This window comes from Apis cerana, linkage group LG6 (assembly GCF_029169275.1).
Source record: "Apis cerana isolate GH-2021 linkage group LG6, AcerK_1.0, whole genome shotgun sequence".
Classification (NCBI taxonomy): domain Eukaryota; kingdom Metazoa; phylum Arthropoda; class Insecta; order Hymenoptera; family Apidae; genus Apis; species Apis cerana.
This window is the reverse complement of record NC_083857.1, coordinates 8,470,167-8,493,334: the sequence shown is the minus strand read 5'-3', so window position 1 is coordinate 8,493,334 and position 23,168 is coordinate 8,470,167. Positions and strand designations below refer to the sequence as shown.

The 23,168-nt window shown below is 38.0% G+C and overlaps 1 protein-coding gene across 7 annotated transcripts in view; it reads left to right on the top strand.

Annotated features, from left to right (window-relative positions):
• Positions 1–23,168, top strand: part of LOC107993786 (protein groucho-like) — a 57,265-nt gene that overhangs the window by 3,054 nt on the left and 31,043 nt on the right. For 2 of the 7 annotated variants that reach the window (XM_062076203.1, XM_062076202.1), the window contains exons 2-3: positions 20,360–20,457; positions 22,871–22,934. In XM_062076203.1, coding sequence (XP_061932187.1) covers positions 20,360–20,457; positions 22,871–22,934 — 162 coding nt within the window. Of the gene's footprint in view, positions 1–10,365; positions 11,077–12,179; positions 13,186–14,120; positions 14,547–20,359; positions 20,458–22,870; positions 22,935–23,168 lie in introns of those variants that run through there. The other 5 variants (XM_062076208.1, XM_062076207.1, XM_062076204.1 and 2 more) reach the window with 5 other exon arrangements.

The window sequence follows — 23,168 nt, the reverse complement described above, 5'->3', positions numbered from 1 at the left end:
TAAGGAATTCTTTTATATCTTTTGTTATATATCGTTTTTAAAAATCATAATTCCTGTATGAAATTCACGAACAGTATAATAAATATTATACGCGAAATAGTATATGATAAATATGGATCGGATTATATCGCAAATTATACGGCGGTGCGAATGATCTGCGGATGTGGTGTTGATGACTAGTACTTGAGGGCGAAAGCATCGGATGTTTCTGTTAGGATATCGGTTGCGATTGAGAAACGATTCTAAGAATTCATGTGGAAATTGGAATGCATGATGCCATGTGAAGATTGAATGCACGATGAGTCGTGATGTTGTGTGTTGTGCATGTGAAATCTTTAAGAAAGCGATATAATTGAAGAGAGAAAGAGAGAGAGAATCATCGATTAGAATCGTAGAATCGTATAGTTTTGAGTATTGAACGAACGCGTAAAAGAATATATATATATAATCATTCTTAAATTTGAAAAGATAAAAATTTGAAATATTCAACATACTTTTCTCAATTCTTACAATTAAAATTTATATAACATATATAGTACGTATCACAAATAACACGAATGCCAAATAATTTGTGTATCACCCTGTATAGCGTAAAAGCTGTTCTCCATTATCCGATCATAAGCGATTTCACGTTTAACCGTACGTACCATCGGTAAGTCGATGGAAATCGCCATTTACAGGTTTCCGTAATCGATATGAATCCCTTTTCACAAAGATCTGCCTCGAGGACGCGCATATCTCGAAGACGTTGCATTGTCCGTTTCACCTCAATCGACCGTGTCGTAGCATTTCACATTTTAATCCGGTAATCCTATTAACATCGTAGGATCGTAAAATTTTAGCTCCGTTCCCTTGCACACGGCGGGGTTATAATTTACAAAGAGGACGAGTTGATTGTTGACAAGTGCCTGCAATGTAAACACAGGTGCAGATCTTGAAAGAGAAGAGAGGAAAGAGGGAGGAGGAGAGGAGAAGAGAGGAAAAAAAAATGGTTACCTGAGTCGCGATCGGCATCGACACGAGCATGTTTGCCTACCATTGTCGGTTTCGATTGTTTGACTGATTCGTTATCGGGGTTCCTTCTACTTTTATCGATCATTCACAGTTTCGAAAAATATTTTTTTTTTTCGATAAATGTGATTCGTTTCGCAAAATTCATTCCTTTTCGAAGGAAGAAATTTGAATCGGAGATAATTTGGTTTGAAATTGGTAAAATTTGGTTGCAACGTTTGGCTGTTCGAATAATGAAGATGATCAATTTTCTTATTTACAATTCTTCTGTAATAAGATATTAAGTTGAAATTGAACTTTATGTCAATAATTATTCCCTTTTCGACCCATCAAAATTTATTCTAATTTTAAACTATATTATATACCCAATATCCGGATTTCATTCTACGCTCGTCTTAACGAAATGAAGATCCACGTTCCATATTTTTTACTCTTCCTGGAACACGTCCGCTCAAATTACTTCGTAATCTCACATCGATGAATTTAGCAAAGCTCGAAATTGCTCCGGTCTCCGCCGCGTGAAAACCTATCGCCTTATCAAGCGATTAAAAAAAAGAAAAAAAAAAAGAAAGAAAGAAAGAAAATACAGAAAGGACAAGACTCGTTTCGATCGAAACGCCGGTACATTTAAAAACGCGGATCAAATTAAATCCCGCACGATAATGGAATCGTGGAAGCTTTCCCGTCTTATAATTATTATATGGCGATATACGTGAGAACAATTGGTCGCGTCGTGTAATTGTCGTCTGGCGTCGTGTGGAGACGAAAGAGAGGAGGAGAAAAAAAAAAAGAAAGAAAAAAGAGGGGAAAAGCACGCGCGGATGTACAAGTGCGGAAGCGGGGAAGGAGGAGGGAAGAGGCGCGAAGAGGCCAGAAGAGAGTGAGAGGAGGGGGGCGGGGTTGGGGGCGGGTGGAAGGGATATATATTCAGCGGGATCAGGGCGAAATTGAAATCGAGACGAGCGGAACGACGATGGCGGTGGAGATACGGCGGGGAGGGGGGATGGAGGGGAATGAAGGGATTCGAAGTTGCGATTGCACGAAATTCGCGGTTCGCACGGCTGCGAGCTTCCGCAGAGACCGCAATATGCATTGGTAATTACACGGGATGAATTACACCGCGGAATGAGCGAAGCGTGTTACGTGTAATTGGCGCGCATTATAAATCTCGCGACGAGCGAATAGCTCGCCACCTTCATTCCGTGTGGGGATCCGACGGGTGATATCACGTTGTGACGGGGCGGGGCGGGGCGGATGGCGGCCGTTCTTTTTCTAAAGGGGGTGGGGAGGGCGGTGTCGATTTTTGCCTGCGAGAATCCTTTCGCGATAATTTATCGTCACGTTAGTCGCGTTATATTGCAGCGATGGGAGTGAAAACGGGAGGTAGACGGGGATAATTTAGGGCCGCGCTCCAGGCCGGTGTTCAAACGATTTCTCATACGATTTTCGAACGTTCGCGAAGAAAATTAGACAGGATGATTTGTTTCGTAAATTGATTACGATCCCCCTCAAGTGTCCCGGTATATAAGTGTAATTTAATTTGTTTTAAATCACGGCAACGATTTAATCTTCGGTAATGGGTCGAAGCGTTGACGTACAATTCGAGCGTTATCGTTATAAATGTTTCGATTAGCGTCGAAAAGTGTTTAAAGAAATAAAAAAGAACATAAATGCCGTTTCCTTTGATGATATATAAAGATACGTACGAGAGAATCGTCATAGATGTGCTAACATCTTTTCGGGGATTTATGTAAATACGCGTAAATATTTTTTCAATTCATCTTTAGTTAGAATGAACCGTGTAAACGTAACTATTAACACGATTCATGAACTATCATTCATACCATCGTGACGTGGTGTTGCGGAATAATTTAGCAAATTAACGATTTCCCGAATTCTCGAATATCTCGATTCATCACTGTATACACTGAATAAAATCTACCTATAAATTTCTTTAAATTATTTACACGCTATTCGTTCCTTTTCCTACCTAATTTTATCCTTTACCAAAATTCGGGAAAATATTATATCTTCAAGAAACGCATCGTCGAGATTTCCGTTCCTTCAGGATCCTCCAAGAGTGAATCCTCTTCATCCCGTTTCCCCGGTACTTAAACGCGACGTATTCGAGCAAGCTCGGCGGGCTCGAAGGCGCTAAAAGCCTTTCGTGAATTACTAATTTGCATGGAACGTAAACGACCGAACGGAATCTCGCGTCGTTAGTCAACGTAGCAAGTTTATCGCGGTCGTGAAAGCAAAGGCTGAAAGACAGAGAAAGGGGGCGGTTGAAAGAGAGGGAGATACTGTATATACCGTTGGCCTGCTCTTTGGACACCGCCCTGACTCTTTCTCGAACCCGAAGAGTTACACCTTTCTTCTGGCACTCGCATCGTGACTCATTTGAGCGGCCTGGTACTTGACCGAGTTGACACAGGCGGTGTTATTGGCACTCTGGAGGGCCGCCAGGGTTGTTTACGTACAAGCTGTACAAATATTATTTCCGGACAAACTGGCTCGCCGATCATTACGAAACTCCAGGCGGAAAGTTTTAACAGCGTACCCCCCTCCCTCCTCCTCTCGCCCCCCTCCCTCTCTGCGCACCGCCGTCGTTCCGTTCTCCAGACGATACTTTAAACTTCTAGACGGGGATCGATCGTTAGGATCCTCTCCCCCTCCTGCCTCCCTCTGTGTTTCCGGGACGACTAATACTTGAACCCTTGCCACTCGAGAATTTCGAGCCGCGGCGACGGCCGAGAAACGTTTGCGGTTGGCCAATCGGCGGGGACGAACCACGGATTTCTCTATTTTTTTTCGTCCTGACGTTCGATCCTGTAAAATTGAGGGGAGAATGAGTCCATTTGTAATTTCTAACTTCTAGAGAGAATTTGAAAAGAAGGAAAAGAAAAGTGTGCTTGTGAAATGGTTACTTTGACTTGAAGAGAAGAGAGAGAGAGAGAGAAATATTAATTCTATAATTGGCGGTTATTGAGATTGTATATATATATATACATTTCAATTTTTGTTGAAGTTGCCTTCGATATATTCATAAGAGGGACAGATGGGGATCAGGTGTTTTTATTGCACATTCGTGTCTATACGTAATTATAAAGATGAAAATAAATAGACGATATTCTGCAGCGAAATAATTTAACGCGTTAAAGTTAAAATTGAACGATCAAAGTAAATAAATAATAAATGTGTTGCACGAAACAATTAGGTAATCCCTATACAAACAATTTTATCTATTTAGCGAGAAATTCTTTAATTACCCCGTAAGGCAAATAATTAATATAAATATTATTACGTTAAACAAGATAAATCTTTCGTCCTTGACACTTAGCTAAATATTAGAAGCTTAAATTTTTGAAGATACTCTTATTCTATATCGCTTTATCGTGAACCGTATCTTATTTGATTCTAGATAACCAATTAACACGAATTAAGAATACCCTTAAAGCTTTTGTTGAGACAAACAACAAATCATCGTATGTACCGATGAAGAATTTCAATTCGAAAAGAGGAAAAAAAAAGTATCACTGCTACGTGTCTCAAAAATCTCGAAACCAATTTTTCGTTCAAAAATTCCGTCAAATATTCAAAACTAAACCTCTCCTCATTTTTCAAGTTACAATCGCTCGCGTCTTACGTAAGTCACGGTTTCCACATTTCTCGAAGAGAGAAAGAGAGAGAGAGAGAGATGATTTCGGTTGAAATATCACGAGAATCTGTGTGTCGTTCTCGCCGATATTGTCCCGAATAAATCAAATCCGGGCCGGAAATGTCTTTATCGACGCGATGCGTCGTAAACGCGAAGGAACATACACGAAAATCGTATGTATACGCGATATCTGGTACGGATTTGTCTAAAAATTTCCAGAGAAATGACGCAGATCCTCGGTGGAACTCGGCCACAGAAATATCTTAAGGGGGGGGATTTGAAAAGGCGCGTCTCGAATCGTGAATCGTGGAACAGTGACTTGAAATATTCGACGGGGAAAAAATCGAGCGAGAGCAAAATTGCGCGTTTATCACGCGATATCTCGACGCGAATTCGTTCCCCTGCAAATAACTCGTCGCACGCCTGTTTTAAGATTTCGACGGCCGCCGTTTACGTTATACGTCCGCGAATATCTCGAGTAGGCCACTTTTCGTAAGTTTTCTCGCGGAGGAAAGTATCGATTACGAATTATCGCATTGCTTCTTGCATGCACCTATGACGTCACGCTTTCTTACGATCTTTAAATGTAAATAAACTTGAATAAAATATCGGGATTTTTTTTTTCTTCTTTATGATTTTAACCTATCGATCCGCAATATTTTTTAAAATATTATGCGGTGAGTCTTCGGTAAAAAAAAATAATATTTATTTATCGCGATAGAATAAATATTATCGAATAAATAAATGTTAATATTATTCCATAACGACGAAAAAATATTAATAATCGAATTTCAGCTTCTCCCAATTTCATATAAAAATTTCTATAAAAAAATCTTCTGAATTACTTAAATTGTTTTTAAAAACATCTAATAAAATTATTCAATATCGATCTTTGATAGTTTAGAAAAAATGTATGACAGAGAATAGATTTCCGGAATTTAGGATCTCAAGGATTAAACGCGAGCACAGATATTACATCCGACTGCTTCGTTAGAAAAGAAATATTGATCTTTGATCGCGATGAATCATTACAAAAAAAAAAGAGAAAATGATTCATCGTCATGATAAATGTTTGCTTCAACTTATAGCCTCTTCTTTCCCTCTAATTAAATTCGTTAGCGAGTTTAATTAAATTTATTTGCGCTGAGCGTAATGCGACGAGCTAACCGGCGCACGATTCAAAAATTCATCGTTAATCGGTGGTTGCGGTGCCACGTTCACGTAGACAGGTCCACCGAGAAATCGGGCAGCGTGCAAATCCCTTGGCTGTAATTGTTGCAAAATATACAAACAGGCGTACGTTATCCCGTAGAATGGTTGCATTATCATACCAATTCCGCGCGGTAGCATCCGTATCCCGATAAAAAGGCACAACGTTTTATCTCTCCATTGTCCACGATACGAATTTAATCGATTAAGGGGATATATTCTGGTCTGGTAACTAATTTCGAAGTTGGTTTTTTGAAAATTTTGAAAAAAAGAAAGTAGATAAAAATTTCTCGTACCGTTATTTAATTCGCGTGTTATCTTTCGCGTGGAAAATTCTTCAAACTTGAATAATTATTAGAATAAGATTTTAAAATTCCATTCCTTGCACATGGAGCATCCACGTAATCTTGAAAGTATTTTTTCCTCTTCGAAGGAAACACGTACATAGTGTAGGCATAGACGATACGCGTGTCCCCCTTATGCGTTCAATAACAGCCCTGTTGAAAAGCGAGACTGACGTGCAGTCTTTTTTTTTTCACGCCAATTAATCGTATCGTTGGAACAGCCATTCGACGCAATCATCGGCTGAAGCTTCACAAATCGGTATATTAAGAGCGTGAATCGGAAAATAACGTAACCGAGTCACGGTAAATTACGCCGTGGCGCGCAATCTTAGGGTCAGTCATTAGTTTATTGCGGTGCACGTTCGCTGAGGTTACCGCGATTAAGGCGACGATTTAATCAATTCCCCTCGACGACCCTTCGACCCGGTTGCCTCGTCGAAGAAATCGTTCTCCGAGCGATGTTTCCACGGGTTGGGAAAAATTATGCAACTATGTGTGCACATGCGCAATGTATATGCACACTATGTCTAAACTGCGAAGATAATTTTTCATACGTTCGGTGTTTATGCGGCGTTGTCCCAGGATCATGATAGAAAGATAGAAAGAAATTTTCATTGCGTGAAAAGAAATGACATTAAAGAAAATCTCTAATATCTTATCGATAGAAGAATTATAGTTTATGTAATAAACGTAGATTTTTTTATTATATCGTAACAAAGTTTGGATTAAATTACAATCTCCGATTTTAATCTCTGGATTAATTATTTCGATTTATCATTAAAATCGTTTCACGACGACTTTCATATTACTATATCTATTAAAAAAAATTCTAAGAGTTTAAACAAAACATTTCTCTTCAAGTTATTATTTCAAATTTAGTAAGAAATATTTCTATGACGGGTGTCGAATCTCTATTTTCCCCATCAATTTTGGTGAAAAATGTTTATAAGGTCGTAAAGCCTCCGTTCTTTATTTTCTTCCATTCTTCGTTCGATCGAAGATGTTTTGCCGCACTTTCAAACGTGTCCGGCCCACAGTCTGTGCCAGAAAACGGAGAAGAAACCGCATTGTTGGCGCGATAATACGGACTAATTTGTAAGGGGCAGCGAAACGTTGGAATCAAGGAGGACTATTGTCACCGGAGTCCTTGGTCGAACATGTCGAACAAAGCCTCCTCCGACTAGAGTCCTTAAGATCGCCTCATTGTTCATAGACCGTGAGTCCTCTTCCACGCTCCATGGAAGCGGCCGTTTAGTTAGAAATTGCCGATATTATGCGCCCGACGCTTCTTCCTTTGCGAGGTCACAACAGCGGCCAACAACAAGGGAAAAAGAAAAAAGAAAAGGGAAAGAAAAAATCTTGGCCCATTGTTTGCCGGCCACTATATCAAATATTTGTCGACGACAGGCTTTATGGAACAATGAACCTCGGTCGAATTAATCGCCAGTTGCCGGCTAATGAACGCTCGCCTCGAAATTGGGTGTCGCTGATAATTTCTTTAATTATCTTATCTCCGTTTCATTCGAAGCGCATACGTGCGATTTCCTATTTTAAGGAATCTTTAAGCCCTCTTTTAGAGCATCGAGTTTTAAGTATTTTTAATTGGGGGATTACATAAGACGATTCGACGATAATTGAGAAATTCGTAAAAAATTTATGTAGTATAAGTGTTCGTTTTTTTTTAGAAAGATAAAAGATAGAAGTAGGTGCGTGTTTATACACTTTTTATTGAGCTGATATCAATGATTATATGACAAATATACGTGTACGTTTAATAGGCTAATGTGTTTACATAGTTTATCTTATTTTAAGATACGATTTCTTTGTTTTAATTTATACGTATCGTATCGTTCTCACGCACGGTCGATTTAATTGCTCGAGTAGGTATAGATATTTAATTCGAATTTATAGGAATGCACGTTTGAGCCACGTGATATATACAATGTTTCTCTAAAAATTTTCCTTGGCGAAATAAGAATTACCGTAGTTAATTCGTGGAAATTAAAAATAATCTCGCGAGATAAATTTTTAATTCCACGAATTGAATAACTATCGCTGTTATTATAATCGCTTGTCGATTCTAGAAAAATATGAATTATTTCGTTATTATTATCATCGTAAAGTGACACAAATATGTATATTGTGAAACTTACTTACTCAATGAAATGAATATTATCTTTTTGTCGATATTTTTTTTTTTTTTTTTTTTTTTACTTTTTTTAAAATGCTCGAAAAATTGAGATAAAAATATTTTAAGAGAAATTTATTCGCATTCGTTTTTCGTCATCAAAAAAAAAAAAATAAATAAATAAAATAGATAAGATACATTTGTAAGTTTTCTATTATGTTATTTGCAATACATGTCAAAGATTCTGTTGTCGATAATTTCTCATCTCGGAACATTGTTGTTTCGCTTTCATGCCTTGTCATGCAACCGTTTTTACATTTTGTGGCTAACTGTGTATAATCGTTCCACAATTATCGTTGTTCACACTCATCCTCTCATTTATCATTTGCGTATCCCACGCGCGCCCATTCGCGATGTTTATTTTAAACTCTAACACGCGTAGAAAGAAAGATATATAATTCATTGATTTTCAAACTTGGATTTTTTTATTTCGAAAACTTGTATTTCGAAATTTAAACTTTTTAAATAATTTTTAATTTTTTATTTCAAAAATCACTTTTCATCTTATTTTAATCCGAATAAGAATAATAGAACTGAAGAAAATTAAACGAAATTTTGAGAAAGAATTTTTTTCATATTACTTTTATAATTTCATCAACAAAATTATTCTAATCAAATACAGTTTATATAAACTATAATTTGCCCGTATTAATAAAAAAATAATCGTAATGAAAGAGTCATATGTAAAATGCAGTCATAATCAACATAATTGTCATTCATATCATCAACCGATTATTATTATCTTCTCTATGGGACATAACCTAACTATATTTTTGTTAAACAAAGAAAAAAGAAAAAAATAGCCATTCCCACGATAAAAATATAAAACAAAAAGAAGAAAAAAAAATATAAAATATACACAACCAGTTCTGCATTGCGTGTAAAAATAAATTCTCGTGGTATCGAATCAGAAATCGAGATCCGGATTCTGTTCATGGTATAATTAAGGAAGAAACTGGAAGTTTTAAGCAAGCCGGTGAGTAGGTGAGAACAACAGGGTTGCGCCGTGAATAGCTGCTTTCCCTCCGTCGAATTTCCTGCACCAGCCGGTGTGGATTATTGCGAGGGGACGGAATCGACTACGAAATTGAAGGGCTCCGGGCAATTTGGAACGGTCCGCCCTAAAACTGCCGTCAATTTCCGCGTTAATGGCCGAATTCGGGAAATGGTACTTGGACCCTCGTCATCATTAAAATGCCTTCATACAAGTTTCATGCTCGGCCCTTGTACACTCTTGGACGTAGCCAGACCGGAAAGACAGCCGCGGGTCTGTTACAAGACGGCCTCGGCTCTCTTCGACGCGTATCGATTATTTATTTCGAACCTCGAGTCCTGATTACAAATTAAAATCGTGGCTGGCATTTAACACGAGGATCGGCGGTAAATACTTAGTAAAGCGTGGCCTTTTTGAACGTGGCACTCCGCGACGATACGTGTTCGAACTTTTAAAAAGTCCAGAAGTGCTTAATCGCGAATACATTGCTATACGCGATCGTCATCCGCCGTCATTATATGTATTTTTCACCTGATTGTTCGCTTCTATTCCGTGTACGTATGTGTACATGAGAGAACGTATATATGCGTGGAAAAAAATCGACGCAAATCGATGATCGCGTTTCACGCGTCGTCGAATCCTTTTTCTTAATGCAATTCTCATACTACTCTGGTGCGCGTTGATTCGCGGTTTTATGCTCTCGCTGGGCTAAACGAGCGCAATCGAAGCCAACGAGAACACTCGAGCCTCTGTGTGCAATCAGCAGTACGAGGGGTGGAGGAACGTTTTCACCGGGTCGCGAAAAAAATTCGATTGCGCCTCGATGTATATATACGTACTCACCGATTTGCGTTGCTTGTCACGTGTAACGTTTCATGCTCGCCTAAATATATATATACGTATATACGTATACGATACACATTTATATATAAAGATAGATGTATATATATACTTACGTATTATATACATATATATATGTGTGCACATATAGGGAAACGCAATCGTGAGACAATTTTAGTCACATGGACTGTATGCGCGCGCATACGTTGGCATACGCGAGAGCGCGGAAACGCACGCACGCACGCGCTATGCCCTGTGTACATTGTTCGCAATAATGAGGAGTTTGCACAGACCGGGATCCCGACGTTCTTCAAACAAGGAGAGCAAGAACAAACAGCCCTATATGGACGGATGGACAAACACACTCAGCCACGAATCACACACCGCGCCAGCAGGCTGGGCGACATGCGTATTGCGTGCTTATGTACGAGAGCTAAGCCTGTGAGCCGCGTCGCGTATATACACGCGCGCACCCGTTCACGGAACGCTCACGAACGAAGCCTCTTCACCGCTCCCACCACGGAAACTATCGACCATCACCCTCGCTCAACAAGCACCATAAGCGATATGGTGGCTAATATTTGCCGGGCTAAGCACACAAATACAATACAGTACTGTTTACCTACTGCCAGTGGTGCTCAACCGTTTTGATCGATGCTGCGATACCGACAGGTCCCGTTTGTAATTGCGGCTCTCTCCGTTTCACGCTCGCCAGTTCGAATTCTCACTTTGCCGTGGACGTGTGTAATGTTGCACCATGCTGATGGTACGTCGGTTTCAAATGGGAAGCGCGCGTTTCATTGTGAATCGATCGAACCTCTACACCGTATAGGTTGGTACGACTGGTTTGTCACGTTTCGTTGCCGAATGATCTTGATTTTGAAAGATAAAGATTATATTCAATATTGGTTCTTTTATGTTTTTTATTTGATATTAAAGATAGGACAAAGTTTGAAGTATGATTAGTATATAGGTTCGATTTCGAGAAGATAAATTAGAACATCGTTGAAATTGTGTATATGTTTAGTTAGGTTAGGAGTGCATCGTATTATTTAGAATTTATTTAGAATTTTGTTACGTTTGTGGAAAGTGAATTAAATTTAGTGATTTTGATTAATAAATATTTACAAAATATTATATTTATGTGAAAAGATTTTTAATCAGATTCATTAATTATATCAATAATTACATTTTCATGTTTTTAAGATACAGGCAGTGGCATTAAATAAATTTACGTGAAATAAAAGATTTTGTTTATTATAAATATTTAATATTTTTAATTTTTTTAAATACTTTTTTATTCTTAAAGTTATCAGAGTGATTGTGAAACATTAAATCATGTAATCATAATTTGTATTACCTATTTCTTCAAAGTGTACGGTTAAAAATTGTTCTTCTTTTATCGATACAGTAATCCAAAGGATGTACTCGAGATAAGACTTAAACGATCAAGATCGATTTGTGATGTTTGTAGAACAATTTTTATCGCAATATCGATTACTGGATAAAATATTTTCCGGATATGATTTTCGATGCTTTGATAACACAGTGATACTTTCGATAACTCGGTAAATTTAATACGTGCCGATAATGTTGAACATGGTTTATCGATAACGTTAAATTTATATTGAATCTCGAGTTAAGACCTGTAATTTCTAGTATTTGTTTATAAAAAAATGTAAAAACAAGTGATTCTTACGTTTATAAATCGTAATTAATATTAATATTAATAATTTTAGTTTTATTTCGATATTACAATCTATAAAATAATCAATTACGGTACATTGGCGTTATTTTCTGCATCTCAAACCAATAATCAAAAACAATTACCGTACCATATATTTCCAAGCTATTCTTCGTTACAAAGAAATATTTGCAATAATAGCACAAGAACCAATTCCTCGAATACTTTTTACCGAGATGTTTTTTTCCTATTGACGACCTGGTAACGTAAGCAAGCCTAGCTGGTCGATTCGTTTCGGAGAAATGTTTTTGCAAATGACCGATTTTACGCGATCCGTTGGTAAATTTTTTTTTGTTCAATGGACCGCGGGCAGCTCGCTATCGAAACGAGCTTCTCGCATTTACCGCTTCCTTTTGAACTGCGAAATTCTCCCAGGAGTCGCGGGCCCGCCAGCATCCTGGCGTGACGGTTAGGTCAGCTGGTCGGTGGTTTGCGAACTATCTCAATTTGCCTAAGCCGCAACCGCGGCGACCACGGTAACCGCAACTTCCCTCATCCGTGGCCACCTTTGCCCCTCTTTCTCCACAATTTCAGCCGTACTCTATCCCACCCACACGAATCCTCTTTCTCTGTCCATCTTTTGCCGCTCTCGCCGAATATTTCCCTCCCGCTTCTCTTTCTCTCTCGTGGCTTTGCCATCTCGAGAATTTAGCAACTACCGTAGTCTCCATTGGCGTAACCTCTGACCGCAGACCCTCACGTCGAGAGGGCGACACCATCGTGTACTTTGCTACGTAGTAAGCTCGAGCAATTTTAATGATACTACGACGGAAAGAGGAGGAGAGGGAACGAGAGATACGAAGAGGATGAAGATGAGAATACCGGAGATTCCACGACCAGGATTACGCGATTTCGAAGCGAGAAAGGAAAAGTCTCGATCTGTGCTCTTTTGGTGTTTGCATGTGGCTGGTAGACAAGAGATTGAATTCTTCTGCGATTGCTCGGTGTATCGAGCGTTGAGACCTGCGGTTTTCTTGTATCTTGATGGCTAATTTCGAAGTACGATGGAGAAATGATTAACGTATGTCGTAATGTGCGTGAGGTGTATTGTGTTAAAAGATGTTATTTTAGATTGGATTGCATTGTGTGAAGTGATGAGTAACTGGGACAGGTTATGTCTCTTGTTCTATCATGGAGAGAAAATATGGCGGATGAGAAAGTTGAACGTGACAGGTTCGATGATGCATCTACAAATATGTAAGTAAATTCTTCCTCTGTTCTTCGTCGAAAATGGATTTTTGAGTTTATTTATTTATTTTACGTTTAAAAAATGTTAAGACAACTGAAAATATAGTAATTTATATATTTATTTAACTATACTTTATTCAGATTTTGTAGATTAATTTTATCAATGTTTCTTTTAACATTGTTTTATATGATTTATAAAGGTATTAATTATTATCTGGAAAAATATCCATTCCTTAATTACCCAGACATATTTATCTGAAAAAAAAATAAATAAAATTTTATGAAACATACCTTTCAGATGTATTATAAGAAAGATAAATCTTATTATAACATTTACTTTTATCAAGTTAGAGATATGACTTATTTCTATTGTATATTACTGATTTCCTTTATCGTGGAAAAGTTTTAAATATTTCGATTTCAAGTTTTATAAACATATCTAGTTTTGTATATTTTCCCATATCACAGATTTTAATAGAAAATATCTTGAACATTTATAAATATAAACATCGGATATTTGATAGCAAATGAACATTAAAATATTGCTACTATGTATTTTTAAACAAAATATTTACGTAATATAACATATACGTATCCGTAAAGTATGAAAACTTCCTTTTATATGTTCATAACTTTTATCTATTAAATATATGTGTTATCGTGAAAGATACTTGGATTAAAGTGATAGCCAATTACAATAGACATATAATTAAATCATTTATTAAGTGGAATTTTAATTAATTATTGTATTTTTGAGATAGAAAAAAAAGAATGAATGTATTGTACATAACAGAATTATGACGAAAATTCAAATTTTGATACGTCAAGATCTCGACAGAGGTCCTCACGATCAGTATTGTTGAATCGTCCATGTTTGCATCGTATCTTAAGATTGACAATAGTCGAAGCTAAAACGTTTCTTTAAAACGAGTTTCTTCCGTTGATCAGGTCATTCGGTTTCATCCAGTTTCACGCGATAAAACGATTCGATAAAATCATCTCTCGCGTGTCATTGGAAGTAGTTTGGACTAAAATGTGGAAAGATTTACCATTCCTTTCAACGAGATCGGAATCTGCGAAAATAAATAGGCTGTGACATCATTATTATTCGCGTCAAACACTATTTATCGCGTTTTATCTAGCGCGATAAGTTTCATGCGCTTGACAGTTGAGTATACCGAGGAAAAATATGATTCGTGGCGTCCTTGCGCGGCATGTTTCACATTTTACGCGATATATTTCATCCGGGTAGACATAGATAGGATACGAAAGAGTTACATCTTTTAAAATTTCTACGATAGCCATTCGGGGGAACTCGTCGTATAAGAGATACGTTTTCGTCGCCGATGATTTCACGAAGAACGTAGATGGTAAGTAAGATTTACGACATATCGATCGAGTACGATAAACGCTATTTTATATAATTGAAATATAAGAATTAGAAAAAAATGAATTAACGAAGGAATTTTTTTAAATTGCTACAAGAAGTGACGATGAAACAAATATAAGAGAAATTTATTGAGAATTCTAAAAAATAAAGTTAAACATGATTGATATTGATCGATTGTTTCTCATTTGTAATAAAAGTATACCAGATAGATTTATTTGTTGAGATATATAATGAGATTATACGTAGAAAAATTTTTATCCCATTAGAGAACTTTGGTTAAGTGTTTAACCAAAACTTCTCTGTTATTGTTGATCCAGTTATTATACTTCTAGGATTAAATCTTTTATAGTGAATTATTAACATATACCAATAAATTGACGAATAATTTGATATAACATTTCTGTTTACTTATAAGTATAAAAAAAAGTGGACGTGAAATTTTCAATCAAGTAAATATTTTACTTATCTAACATAATATTTAGAATCAAATTCAAAATCGAAAAGACAATAAAGTTGAAATAAAAAAATTTGTTGAATCATTTTTCGCAAGTATCTCGATAGTTATATGTACGTTGTTCGAAATCTTATCTTCTATTTACACATTTAAAAATCTACAAACTATCGATAGGTTAGCCTAAAAAAAAAAAAAAAAAAATTATAAAAGAATTCGATTCACAAAAATTTTCGCTATCTTTTTCTTAATTTTACTCGTGTGAATTTATCTATTCGCGGCGAGATAATTTTCACGCGTTGTAAGCTTATACCGCAATGCTTGCCTTGGAAATTCCGACGACAAATTTGCTTCCGAATAGCGAAAATCTCCGGCGTCGGTAACTATACGTTATTTCCACTAGAGCGGGTGTGGAGTGAATGCACGGTGCTGGCCCGTTTGCATTGCGGTGCACAGCGTAACGAAGTGCATTTTAGCGCATTAGCCGAAACGCTCTAAAAGCCGCAAAGTGCCCGCTTGCGTTAAGAACCGTTTAAACTGCTGCAACAAGCTGCGTAGACGTGTATACGGTGTACACGTACGTGTAGATATATGCACTTGGTATCGGAGACGTAAGTATTTGACAAAGACAAATCAAGAAGAGAATTTTCTGCGAATTAATTAAACACCGTTTGTAAGATCGGCATAATTATGGTCTAAGGATTCACGAAAATAAAACGAACGAAATGCATGGAATTCGATAAAGCTTTTGTCAGAATGGGTTAGCGATGATTCTTGAATTGCGTTAAGTATTATGCGTTCGATATCTGTAGATTTAATATCGTGCGCGGATAATATGATGGGATATTTGAAACTTTCTGCCAGATCAAATCTGTCTTTCGGAATGTTCATTTTCTATTATCGATTAAAACGCATACGTAGAATTATCTTTCTCTTAAATGATAAATATAATATATTCACGATTCAATGCCCGTGTTATTTTTCGTTAACAAGAAAATGCAATTTGAAAAAGATTTAATTTTCATCCCTTTCTTTACATAATTTCTATAAACGGTTTCACGACTTCAGAAGAGAGAGAGAAAGAGAGAAATTTGAACGTTCGCCCGCGAATGCCCCTCGTTTATCACTTCCCTATTCTACAACCTTGATTTCACGGTTCGAATTCGATATTTCACCGAAAGTAGACGATCGAGTTTCTTTTCCGAGGGGAATAAAAGGAGCAGACGGAGAGGAAGCGGGGGAGAGGTTAGGTACCGCAAGAATCTTACTTAGCACAAAGAGAGACTCGATGGATTCCGCGATCGATTCAGTTGGTCGACAGCTGAACCGAACAAGGAGAGGGACCATGCTCCTCTCGGTTCATTCGATTACAACGGCTCGATTGTGATCGAGGTCAGGAGGTACCCGATGCACTTCTAGCTTAACCCGAGATAACTCCTCGGGTAAGGCTAGCCTTCTTCCTCCTTCCCTTGTTCCATCGATGATGCTTCTTGAACGGTTCACGGAGCATCTCGAGAATACGTGCTTCAGCTGAAGAACTTACGCGGTGCCGTGATGCAGACGCTGATTAATCAGCAATCTTTTTGTTTTTCTTCTCTTTCGAGGGAGAAGTAATCGACCGGGGCGAGGGGGAGGGGGGAGTTTCGCAAATTATCAGGCAAATGCGAACGATCGCTCGATTCAAGACTGGAACGTTCCGCAAAGATTGATGAATCGTACGCTGATGCTGTATACGTGGAATAATTGATGCGATTAAGGAGAGTTCGTTTCGCGTTTTGCTTTTCAAAGGGGGAGCGGCGACCGCTCTCTCGCGGTAATCTGATTCGCGTTTGTTACGCACGTTAACCGATGGAAACGAAAGGTTGGAGGCAACGTGGAGGTATTTTCTTGAACGTCGGATAATGGGTTGTTATCTTTGTTACGGGTGAATTGAAATTATTTCAGGATGTTTTCTTTAATGTGCTCGCTTTGATCAGGGAATGCATTCATAATTCATTCTGGTCATTGTAATGCACGATTTTTTTGTTTTTTTTTTCTTCCCCCCCTCTCAATATGTTAGTCGATCGAATAGCGAGGCGAAGTAAGGTACGAAGTAAGTACTTATTGTACAGATGTATTGGTTATTTGCCACATTAATGACGTGAGGAAAATTTATATTGGAAAGGATTATTTTTCGTTCATCACATCGAAGCCTATCTATTTTTATTTTTCAATTAGATATTCCAATATTTATCCATCGAATGCACGATATACATTTTCGTTGAAGAATTAAGAATCAATTTTATGTATAATCTCACGCTATAAATGTATCTCCATAAATTCTTCTTCTTTTTTTTTTTAAATATAAATTTCTCCAAATATTTTTCATATGATTTACAACGATTCTCCGATAAACATATTCCCGAAACCGACTTTCCGATTTTTATTCTTTTTACATAAATATCTTCCATGATACATTTCTACATACAACATCCACATCAGCTATGATTCTCAGCCCGGATGCATATTCATTCGCGTCTTTCCAACACGCTTCGATCGATTTTCCCGAGTTCAACAGAGACACTCGCCGGTTAACGTGATTCTGGTTGTAGGGGAGCGTATCCGACACGATCTACAGGTCGGTCGAAGGACGACGCTTGCGTAGGCGGTGCGAATGTATTTAACAGGACACCCTCACTCTTGGCCTCCACACGTGCACTCGGATGGGCGCCCACGTGCACTTGCACGCACACGTACACGTGTGGCGGTACTCGCAAGTTCATAGTTTCGGTTGTAGCGTGTAATCCTCGTGGACACCGCAAACATGTAATTAACACTTGCTCTCTCTCTACGAGCCGCTGCAGTCAGTCGAGATCGTGTTGACTGTGCGCCCGTGTAATCGTGTGCGCATGCAAACCGATGTAACGAATAAGACTCTCCGTTATATGGGGTGTCCTCGGAGGAAACGTTTAAATGTTTTCGCGCTTTCCCAGCCATTCGTACAGGAGCAAAGATTTTTCCAATTTTAGTTTTAATCTTCATGTTTTAATCTTGATTTCTCTCTTTTTTCTGTTTTGTTCTCACGCGATTTCACGGAAGGAAAGATTGAATTGTACGTATGTAATGAACATTGCTTCGCGTTTTCTTCGATTTTCGTGTGTTATATTAATTGATAACGAATAATTAATAGTAACGTTTGTTAAAATCGACCAGTTAACGAGATTTTGCGAACGGAAATAATTTTACATTAATCTTCCGAACAAGTACCTATAGAGAAACGAGCTTCATCGTGCATTTTATAACATTTAAAAAGAACGTACTATGCATACGCTAAGATCGGCACGAAACTTGAAACCTATGATTTGCGGTATCCATCGATGCATGAAACAGGTACGAGCCATCTATCCAACTCCGATCGATCGACCGGCCAACTTTACATATTCCTCTCGTATAAAACACATTTCTCCTTTCATATTATCCGAAACGTATCTTTGGTATCCTCAATAATATTCCGAAATCACGTCCGCGGAGCCCAACACACCCGTGTCAACCATATCTCTGGAGAATCCGTACCAAAACTTGCCCCCATATTTTTCCCCTCCCCGTTTCAAATCGCCTCGAATAAAACCGTTGTTTAAAAATATCCACATGGATTAGCCCCTTACACAGTCCATTTTAGTTTTTCCATTGAACGATCTCGAATCCAAACTCTCGTTCTAACGAATACGATATTTCATTTATCGTTCGCTCTTAGGAGACACGCGGTACATAAACACGCGTGCAAAAGGTGGCCGCGGGCGTTTCGAATCGGTCGGTCTTTCGAAACACGCTCGGAATTTCCCCGAGCGAAACCGAATCGTTTTGGAATCGCGATATCCCCCGAGATCTATCCGCCGCCGGTGGAATCTTGTTATCGCGTTGTATTAACGTTACAACGTTGCGGGGGCCATCCACGCGTGCGCGATTGCCGATGGCGTTTAGATGTCTCTCGCTGTTTACCGCCATCACCTTCGCCTCTTCGCTACGCCTGTCTGATTCTCTCCCCCTTTCCTTCGCGGCCGCGAATCGGCTAACGCATTACTTCCTGCATCCATTCCGCTCCTTCACGGTGAACAGCTGTGTGAAATTAATTATTCACCGCCGGCATTGACGCTTATTCACGTCGCGCGCACCGCTCGGCTTCCGTCGCCTTCCTCCCCTCTCATTTTTATTATCCCTATTATTCTTCTCTCTTCTTCTCTTTGGCCGGTTTCTTCTCGTCTTTTTTTTCTTTTTTTATTTGGAGCGTATCGAATTCTTTTCTCTCGGGATACTTATCGGGAGAGGAAACTCGGAGAAGAATCGGAGTCTTGATGAATGTTGATGGGATTTAACGAGTGGAGGGGGTGTTGGAGAGGAGACGGAGTTCTCTCGGAGAGATTTTCAAGTGGAAAAATGCAAGAAGGAATTTTTATTTTGTTTTTTGACACGAGTTTTCAGAGAGCGTTTTGATATTGCGTTTGGAATTAATTTATTTCTTACGAAATTGTTAGAAGGAGTCGGTAAAGTTGTGTAGGACTCGATTTCGTTTGATATATAAGTTATTTTTTTAATTCATCTGTTGCAATAATATGAAAGCGTATAAAAATTATGCGGAGAAGAATTTGAAATTTGTTCGTACGGAATTCGAAAGTAAGTCGTTAGATTGTGTAATGAATACAGTTCTTACGGTGATATTTTGTTATTATTGTTTTTCTTTATCGATGTCAACGAAGGTAAATTAAGAAACGAAACTTGTACGAATAGCATCCAAAATACCACAGTTTTTAATTTTCACACGAGAATCGTATATCGAGTAAAAAGATAATGATATGCAATCTTGCGTCGGTGGTTTTAAGCGTAATATGCGCCACGAATAGAAGTAAACTTTAGACTGCAAAGTTTGCTCGTGTTTTACATGCTGTTGCGTTATAATGCAATATCATACACGATGTTTAGTTAGATATTCTAACCGCTATATTTCCCAGCTTTCGCGAATTAAACCATAGTTTATTACTGTGAAATCCGATATTTTTTGCCGTTTAACTCGCGTATCGTTAAGAATGGCGCGTGAAATGATGATGTTTTGTTTTGTTATAAAATGAAATTCAGTATTTTTTTTAAATTCACTACAAACTATTGAATTTGACCATTTATCCGTGAATGTGCAAAATATTTGAGAAAAAAAGGAACAAGAATTATCAAGTAAAGAGGAAAAAACAATCGTTCGTTGTTGATTGAGTAACATCTCGAGAAACATCTGTTTAAGAAATCGAACAAAGAAATAACAAGATCGTTAATTTAATTGCTGGATTATTAACGTTCTCTTTATGTATTTATTGCAGGGTCCGCCGCAACCCGGCCAACAAATTAAATTCACAGTCGGAGAATCCTGCGATAGGATCAAAGAGGAATTTAACTTTTTGCAGAATCAATGTCATGCGTAAGTAAGAAAGATCTTGTATATCATAATCGCCGCTACATTATTTCCCTGTTTAACACGTTACCATCATTACACGAAAAAAGTTATATTTACATCATATAATTATTTACAATATTTATTTACATATAATCTACGAACGTTATAAATATAAAGGATGTTACGTACTTACGATTACTTATATGATGCATCGTATAACTTTACATAGACACAATTCCAAATTCGGGAAAAGAAAAAGAAAGTAGAATCTAACAAAAATAAAAGAACAACAATTCCATTGCCATTAAAATGCTTGATACTTGAGAAATCAAATCACATTAATCTCTTCGCTGTAAAACTTGAGCCGAAAAAGAAATTCCCTAGCAAAAACGAACTTCAATTATAAACGAGCTTAACTAGAATATAAAAAACGATCACCCGAAGAAATTCGGCTCCGAAGATCTTTATATCATTTGCAAGTCACCTTATTAAACTTTCCTCCCCCTTCCCCTTCTTCTTTTTCTCCTCCCATTCACGGACCGGAGGGGAATTAATATTAAAAAAGAGCGGGCGGCCAGAGAGAGTTAATTCGAAAAAGGTCTTCCGGCCCGAATAAGTTTATTAAATCTTGTATAACCAAAAAAAAAAAAAAAAAATAAAAAAAGGGAAATGGGGGGAATGGAAGGAAGGGAAAGGGGGTGAAGAAAAAAGGGAGAAAAAAGTACGGTTAAGCGGTACGGTGAAACGATTGAAATTGAAGAGTGGCACCTGCTCATCAGCCCTTTCAGCCTCTCTCTTCGGTTCTCCTCTTTTGTCTCGAAGTTGCATACGTAGCCACCGCGAGGCAGCCTCTACCCACCGCGCCAACCATCGTGGCGGATCGTGGAAAGAGCCTGGGAATTCGCGCAGCTGCTTCCTTGGCTTTGCACGCGATATACACAAAAGCCATAAGTGATTTACGACAACGTGGCTATTGGCAGACACGTAATGACACCCGTAGCCACCGCGAATACGAAATTAAGGAGGCATCGGTCCCGCTGCTGATGCATTTTTCAACGTTTCGCGGATCGAAACTTTCATTGTTCATTGTACAACCTGCAACTTCCCAGCCGGAAGTTTCGAGCTTCTCTTTCTCTCTCCTTTTTTTTTTTTATATTCACTTTGAAGTTGGCAAAATGTGTACACGTACACGTTGCATCGTTCGCCGGTCCGATGATGCGGGTTGTAAGAAAAAGAGATGATAAGGCTGGTCGTACCAGCCATGTTTCAAACGTCGTCTCGAACATATCGCGATACGCGCACGCGAGAACGTATGATGTACGGGTCTGTTTAGCGTGGATTGTGTAACCAACGTAGAGTGATTCTGTAATCAAAGATGGATGAGAGATGTAGATAAAATTTTGTTGATACGAGAAAGTTTGAGTTTGGAGAAAATTTTGTCAGAAATAAAATTATTCGAAATTTTTAACGAACGAAAGTATTTGGTTGATACACTTTTCAATCTAAAAAAAATGCAATCGGTATTAAATATTATCGTTCTTTTTTTTTTTTTTTCTAACGATGTACGATTAACGACGATTTATTGAAAATTTTCTAGAATTCATATGGATGCACCTGTGCAAAGAACTTTTAAGCTTAATTTTTTCCAAATAAGAAATACTTGTATCGTCGCATTATCTTATCTATATCTTTTATTCCTTTTTTTTTACGCGTAGACTCGCTATATTCTCGCTTATACTTGTTATTTATTGCAGGACACATTGATGATTCTTGAAAGAGAAGTTGATCGGGGTAGAGAATGCGGCATAAATAGTTATCGCGTGTACATTACGTATGCATAATCGACGACAATTAATATCAACGTTAATATTAATATTATGCAAACCTGATGGGCATTAAGATGACGAGGCTGCTCGAATTTAACCCTTTGATCTATAACATGAGCAGGTGTAAAATATTTGTATTAAGTGATATACGCTCGAAACTTGCAATTTTAAAATTTATAATTGAAGACTGGGAATAAGAATAATTTCTGTACGAGAAGATCAACGTAAAGATTTATCCATACTCTTAGAACAAAGATTATATTTTAATGGTACGAAAAGAATCTATAATGCTGTATAAATTTCATGATATGTAACAATTATTTCTTTTGTATTTAATCCTTCGATTAGCGAATATTGCGCATGGCGAATGAACATTTTGTTCATTTTAATGACACACCGTTAATCCGATATTTCCGTTTGTTGTAAATCTCAAAACAGAATCGAGCATTAAAGGCTCAACGTGATTTGACCGCCACTCGACACACAATACACCCTCGCACACTAACACTCCATCCTTCATAGTATAAGATAAGAGGAACATACGATCGTACTAAAATCATTTAATCTCTTCTCTCCACTCTCTCTCTTTCTCTCTCTCTCTCTGTTCACAGCTTGAAGCTCGAGTGCGAGAAATTGGCCACGGAGAAGATCGAGATTCAGCGACATTACGTGATGGTAAGGAATTACCATTCCGTAGCACTAATTCCGGTTAAGTCTGTGCTTCCTTTCCACCTCTCTCTATCTCTGTCTCTCCACACCTATACCCCTAGTAAAGTTTCTCTCAGATGTCTGTCTCGCTCTTGCCCCCGATATCACAGTCTCTCTCACGCTCCCCCATTTTCCGTATCCAGGATAATCATGCTTGCTCGACCGCTAAACCACCTCGGCTTCTTAGCATTAATTGCATCC